The 6,237-nt window shown below is 41.5% G+C and overlaps 1 protein-coding gene across 1 annotated transcript in view; it reads right to left on the reverse strand.

Moving 5' to 3' along the window:
* Positions 1 to 3,877, reverse strand: part of LOC110990411 (synaptotagmin-4-like) — a 30,101-nt gene extending 26,224 nt beyond the window's left edge. Inside the window, exon 1 of the mRNA XM_022255407.2 lies at positions 3,439 to 3,877. Coding sequence (XP_022111099.1) covers positions 3,439 to 3,487 — 49 coding nt within the window. The 5' untranslated portion in view covers positions 3,488 to 3,877. The remainder of the gene's footprint in view (positions 1 to 3,438) is intronic.
* Positions 3,878 to 6,237: the final 2,360 nt, after the last annotated feature.

A 6,237-nucleotide genomic window follows, 5' to 3' on the forward strand; every position in this document is an offset into this window, starting at 1 on the left:
TGATCTTATGTTTCCAATATTCTCCTATGCAATTGATTTTGAAAATCGAAGGGAAGTCCAAGCTTAGAACATGACAGCCATATTCTAAAAACAATTCCAAACTCCCTCCCTCTCCCCCCAAATTGTAACAATGTTATGCAACTGACAATTGAACACCTCGTTAAAAAGAAAGGCCTAACTCTGTCATTTTGGCCGAGGAGAGTTAATTTATTCCCTTTGTAACACCTTCAAAAATTTAGTTTTTCTTTTGAACCTTCTTTCAGTTAATTATTCAATTCGATATGCATGGGCGACAGAAATTTTGAGAACAAAAAAGACAAATTCAAAGGAAAGTTTCGAGCCTTATGCAGGTGTGTATATAATTTCATAACAATTTTCTCATGGGAAGTCGAACGAATTGAAATTTGATGGCGATATTAAATTCTGTCGTTAAGCAAGCTTTTCGCCGATTTTTACACAGTCTGAAAGCGAGCCAACACCCACACTCACTGCCGTGCCAAGGCCGACTAAGATTAGTTGCGAAGTCCGTACGTCGCCTAGGCCATATTCGCCCAAAGATCAATCCGAATTATTACAAAAATGTATTCCTTCACCTTGCATTCGAGCTCGTGCTTGTGTGGTATTAAGTATGCATGCGCGAACTACGGATGAAATTAACGAAAACTGAAATGTCCGGGGAATTTGCGCCGGCTGACACCTGTCAGTGGAGGATCGACCGGAGCAAAATTGATCGCTAGCCAGGCCTGGCTGTGCCGGTGTTTGCTTGATATGGGATCAGCGGGTCTGGTATTAAAGTGCTACGTAAGAGGGATAAGCAAACCAGAAACCTGGCGTCAACGAGTTAGAGAAGTCAACGCTGTTGAAAAAAATCTACATCGTGGTTTAAAAAAATGGAAAGTGGACTTCCTGTCAAAGATTCATGGAACAAAACTGTTGTCAGTTGAAAGATTCATGCATAAGTTTAACCCGTATAACAATCAAGATGAATAACCTGCCACGGTTAACCAAGACGTTATGGCTGAAAGTTACAAAGCAATGAACATGAAGAAAGCTGAACAAACTAAGTCCAGATTAGGGAAAATGCAACAGAAGATTACTAGCAAGAATTAAATAAAGAGGATCCGCAAACGTCCCTTCTGTCTTATTACTACTAAGAATGATCCAGTTCGGTATTTCAACAGCGCATGCCCAAAATTAACCGGGCCCGGGGTCATTCGGGAAAATTATCCGTACGGCCATACACCGACACACACACGCGTGTTTTTTCTCGAGTAACCTTTCCATTTTGAAATGACGAACTAGCTCAATTATTGTGTTCACACGCAACGGCATATTGCACACGCTGTAGTCGTCCTGTGAAAATGCACATTAATTTTGTAGAAACAGCGTTTGAATGTTCAAGGATGTGGCTTGATCAAGGAACAGTTTACATGGCCGCGTATGATTTCCAGCGATATGTCGGGAATGTAATGAGGTGACTTTAAAGCGACTCTTTACAGAGGATGGATCGCACATAACGAAAGAAACTTCACGACATGCAGGGAAATGGCAAAGTAAATGAACGTCGGTTCATTTAGGTCTAGGCCTTTTAGTGGGCTGGTAACACGGTGGTTTAGGCGGAAGGACTCTCCGATTAAGTTACCAAATTTTCTCCAAGAAGATCTCATACCTTCAATTCAAATCCTCTCTCTGCAATTGCGCGGATGTGTGCTGAAGAATGCATAATGGAAAAAATCAAGTAGGGCTATTAGTCTTTTGAGACTTAGTAAAGCGTTTGTCTGTCTGTCTGTTTTGCTTAAATAATTTTTTTTCTCCAAACTTAAATCCTACATGACGAAACCTGCAACGTCACTATTGCATATCAACCACAACTGATCCACATAACGTCTCGCACTGCGCAGATTCGACGAACTTTGACTTCAGCCCAGACCCACAAGACAACAAACTCGCTGCTTCGATTGAATTATGTGTTTCTATGTGGTCTTGTACATTCTCAAGAGTTCACGTAACACAGCAAACAGATTTAATTTCCATCTCGCACCGGCCAAAGGTATTCATAAATCTGAACAGCACACACACGCGTAATCAAATCTGCCCGCTAGTCCTGCCTGTGCTCCGAACAAAGCCGTTATTTTAGCTGTTGTTATTTCCAATTTAATTTTCTCCGGGAAATGTTGGCAGAGCTGGCGGTGATGTACCGTGATTTACCGGCGAGTCGTTGACTGACTCATCGCCATTAATTTATCGGCCGTGAGATGAGTCGGTTCGTCTGGACTGCATGTTTGCATGGTTCAGTACGAAGCAGTGACATAATGATTCCGATTACGTCTATACTCTGACATCAGCAACACGCTAGAGTCTATTAGGAAACCATCATATGGCTGCTGTTAATAAAAAAAAATCACAAAACAATAAAAAAGAGCAGTCCACTAGGTTTCATGGTGATGAGTCATACCCCATCCACTCAAAATACAACAATTTTTAAATATGCTACATTTTCAACCTTGGAGGTAATCAACAGAACGCACGCACATGCTGAACAAAAATGGTTGTGTTGTACTAGTGAGTGGTCTGTGCAAAAATGTTCATAAAACAAGGTTGTCAAGGGTATATGTGCCTCGTGTGTGGTCAAAATCAGCTATGGTTTGCTTCCTCACTGCACTGTCAAATCGGCATCAACTGGTAAATTAAATGCAAGGACAAAGATAAATGAAAAGAAGAATTGTCTGTTTGATAGATACTGAAGAAGGCGTTCTGTTACGAAACTGCGACTTGAAATAAAATTAAATATTAATTTCACATTAACATTAACTGTTACGTGACAGTTACGCGCAGACAGCGTTACACGTAGTATGAATGATTGAGATTAGAGCGTCCGCATAATAAAAAAAACCTGGAAGCTGCTATTCACGTGATACACCTATAATTATGAAAATCAGTATCAGAAACGAATTTCGTCAACATTGATTTGGAATTTCAAAAATTCATTTGACATTCATGGCAACAGTGATCATTTTAAACGTAAATATCTTATCTTTACTTGGTAGGCTCTTCGAATTCACTACATGAATAATGTTCGGTGCGTCAGAAATGCGGGGGTTGAGAACTAAAAGGCCTGTCCAAAAATGGAACCAACGGGAACAAGGCTAAAACAAAACAACAGTTCATTTTTTACAAAGTCTCTGTAAAATGGAATTTGCAACTGTTTATCGCACTTTCTTGAAAACCTCAACGCACAGTTAGATTATGTCTCTGATTATGCAGTGTCATGAAATTAATTTTGGTCATGTGTTGCGCATATCAAATTGTAAATATTAATTAGCCCCAATTTATAGCGTTGCATCTCCCCTTCCCAGCATTCCTCTGTTACATCAGTACACCCACACACTCATTTCTCAAAAATCCAAAAATACAAAATGAGTTAACGAGAAGACTCACGTTGATACTTCTGACCCGAGTCATCCCCCGTTTTGTCGCCCAGACCCATGCTGCCTTACACACGACGTCGACCGGCTCCAAGTTGTTCTTTTCAACTGAGACCTACGTAACAGCTGTCAGTTGATCATACGAATCTCCATGCACTGTTCCTTCCTTATACGATGTTCTCTGGCCCTTTCTTTCACTGATATTAAGTCCTTTTTTCAAGGAGTAAAAAATCTCAAATAACGGAGATCATCATTCAGAAATTTCTTTCCGAAAATGGCTGAGAATTTGTTATAGGAGATGCTGATATCCACCGTCCGCGTGTGTTTCTTTGTGCTCCTCGTGCGTGCGTTGATGATGCGGTGCAACACACCGCACCGCATCTCTAGAACTGACGCATCAACCAGTGAGTGGCTCGTAATGCATTTTCTTGTAAGAGCACACAACGGCACGCCAGTCCGCTAGGGAAACGGCCCCACTCCTATCCAATCAGTCTAATTAGTCATGATGAGACGCTAGGTGGCGCACTTCAACATCTCGGGCTGAAATAACGCTCCAAACCGAACACGTGCTGAGAAAGTCTGCCGAAACAAAGACATGCAGCTTTCAGTACCAAAGTCCTTGCAACACAATAGGCTCCTACCTTGCACAATAACGACCTCAGTGAGACACTGTGTTTGGATGTCCAAGTCCAAACGATAATTTGTAAGAAAACCTGAAGAAACGCAACATTTATCGTACCAAATTTCATGATTATGAGAATTGCAAACGGAAACGTAACATTGCAAGACGCCCCCCTCCAGCCTGTTTGCTGACAGCAAACGCACTTTTAGACTGGTTTCCTGTTTTGTCAAAAATTGTTAGGGCAGGTAGGCGTGGTTGCCTAAAGGTGGAGATCAATATGAATAGAAGTTATTTTCAAACACAGTCCGCATGATCAAAGTTGTGCAATAGCACAGACCAGTAGGCCTATGCTAAAAAAATCACAGAAAAATTGACACTAATTGATTTTAAGCGGCATCCGAATCTTGTCAGTGTCTTGAAAATACATGGACAAACGTACCAGTGTACAAAACACATTTTCTCAGCGGGGAAACATACTGTGAAACATTGAGGAAGGATTTTTTCCCCTTCCTCCACGAGAATACGCAATTTGTTGTCGCTGCTTCAGTTTTTGTCCGTGGACCTTTGAAGATGTTCATGTAGCTTTCTTCAAAGGGAGCCATCAAAGACAGAGACACTGATCCCTTCAAGACCACCCTCCATTTTGTTCTCCACGAATATGTCCCAAAATTCAACACAATTGCTATATTCTTCCCTCATAAACGTGATCTCATAAAGGCGGCGATTGGCGAAACGTTTAATATTAACAATCAACAGTAATAAACAAATTACTCCATAACCCTCGCAAGCCAAAACTGAAAGAAGTTTCACAGGGACTTTGGGTGGACTCGTACAATTTCGGGAAAAAACTACAAAAGAACGATCATGGATTATCCTAATCCTGCAACGTAAGGAGTATGTCGATCTGCGCCACGGCTCGGCACTGAGTCACACTTAGAGCGATGTTCTGTCAGCCAATATCGCCCATTTCAGCAGTTTCCTGGACAACACAAAAAAGGGAGACTTACCCCCAGACATAATATTACCACTCCCCGATCGCCTAGTCAGATTGCCTGCCCCTCACCCGGCCCTGTACTGACCTCCAGGTCACATTATGCACCCCTTCCTTAGTAGACGTTGGGTGTTGTGATGGCTCAGATTGGGTGACTCATGATACGAGGTGGCTGCATCCAGCCAGATCATTGACTGGTCTCAAGAAGACATGCAGCAAATGTTGTGTTGTCAATTGAGGTTATATGTATCATGCAACAGATGGCAAAACTTGGCGAATGCTAGCTCTTAATGTTCTTCATGATCATCATCACTTTTCAACGCCCACGGCCCACAAGGTCTTCTTTCTATGACGCCGAATCATCCTCACACTTTAAAGTGTCCTTTTAGTTGCTTTTTCTTTTTTTTTTTAATTAGGAAGCTACTGTGTTATCAAGACGCACATGCCGTGAATGTTCCTTCAGTTCGTCGCATTTTTCCAACGCCCATGGCGATCGAGCCTCAAAGTGTAAAAGTGCCCCCCTCCTGGTGAATCAAATTGAATTGTTACGTTCGAGCATTTCTGATGAAATAAAGGACGCCCTCTGTAATCCCGATTTGCTATATATTAAGCTCAGTTGGCGTGTACCCAGCAAAATGAACTCAAATTGCATTTAATGAGATACACAGTGCACTTTTCAACCATGCCACTGAAGTTTGTATATCTATATTCTTTCTGCTTAGCATTATCTGCGTTACCCAAAAAAGTCTTACTTTTTCAGCTCCAGTCTGATTCGAATTTGTCCAAATTCTAAATTGATGTTTAAAAGGAAGTCGGGCGCCTTCCGATTATTTTGTCTCGTTTCGGCGGAGTGTCTTGTCCGGAATTTCCGCCCATAGAGCAAGGAAACAATTTTCCGACACACGTAAGATACCATGATGGACTAATCATGGTCTAAATAGAATAACATTGATTCATGCAAAAAAAAAATGGTCGTATGATCCGCGGGGTTGTCTAGCAAGTTAGATGAGTATTTCGCCCGAGTCATGACCATTGCTTTAACCACATTTTAATCACATATATTTTTAATTCCTGTGACATTTAACTGTTTCCAGTTTACAATACACAGAGCGGAGATCTTAATTCAAAACGTCCAGCACTTTAATGAATTTTCACAGCGTGAATTCTGCCTAAGGGACTGCCTTAATCTATTCCCCGCT

The sequence above is a fragment of the Acanthaster planci genome, linkage group LG05, assembly GCF_054643075.1.
Source record: "Acanthaster planci isolate LZ-2023a linkage group LG05, COTS_SCS, whole genome shotgun sequence".
Classification (NCBI taxonomy): domain Eukaryota; kingdom Metazoa; phylum Echinodermata; class Asteroidea; order Valvatida; family Acanthasteridae; genus Acanthaster; species Acanthaster planci.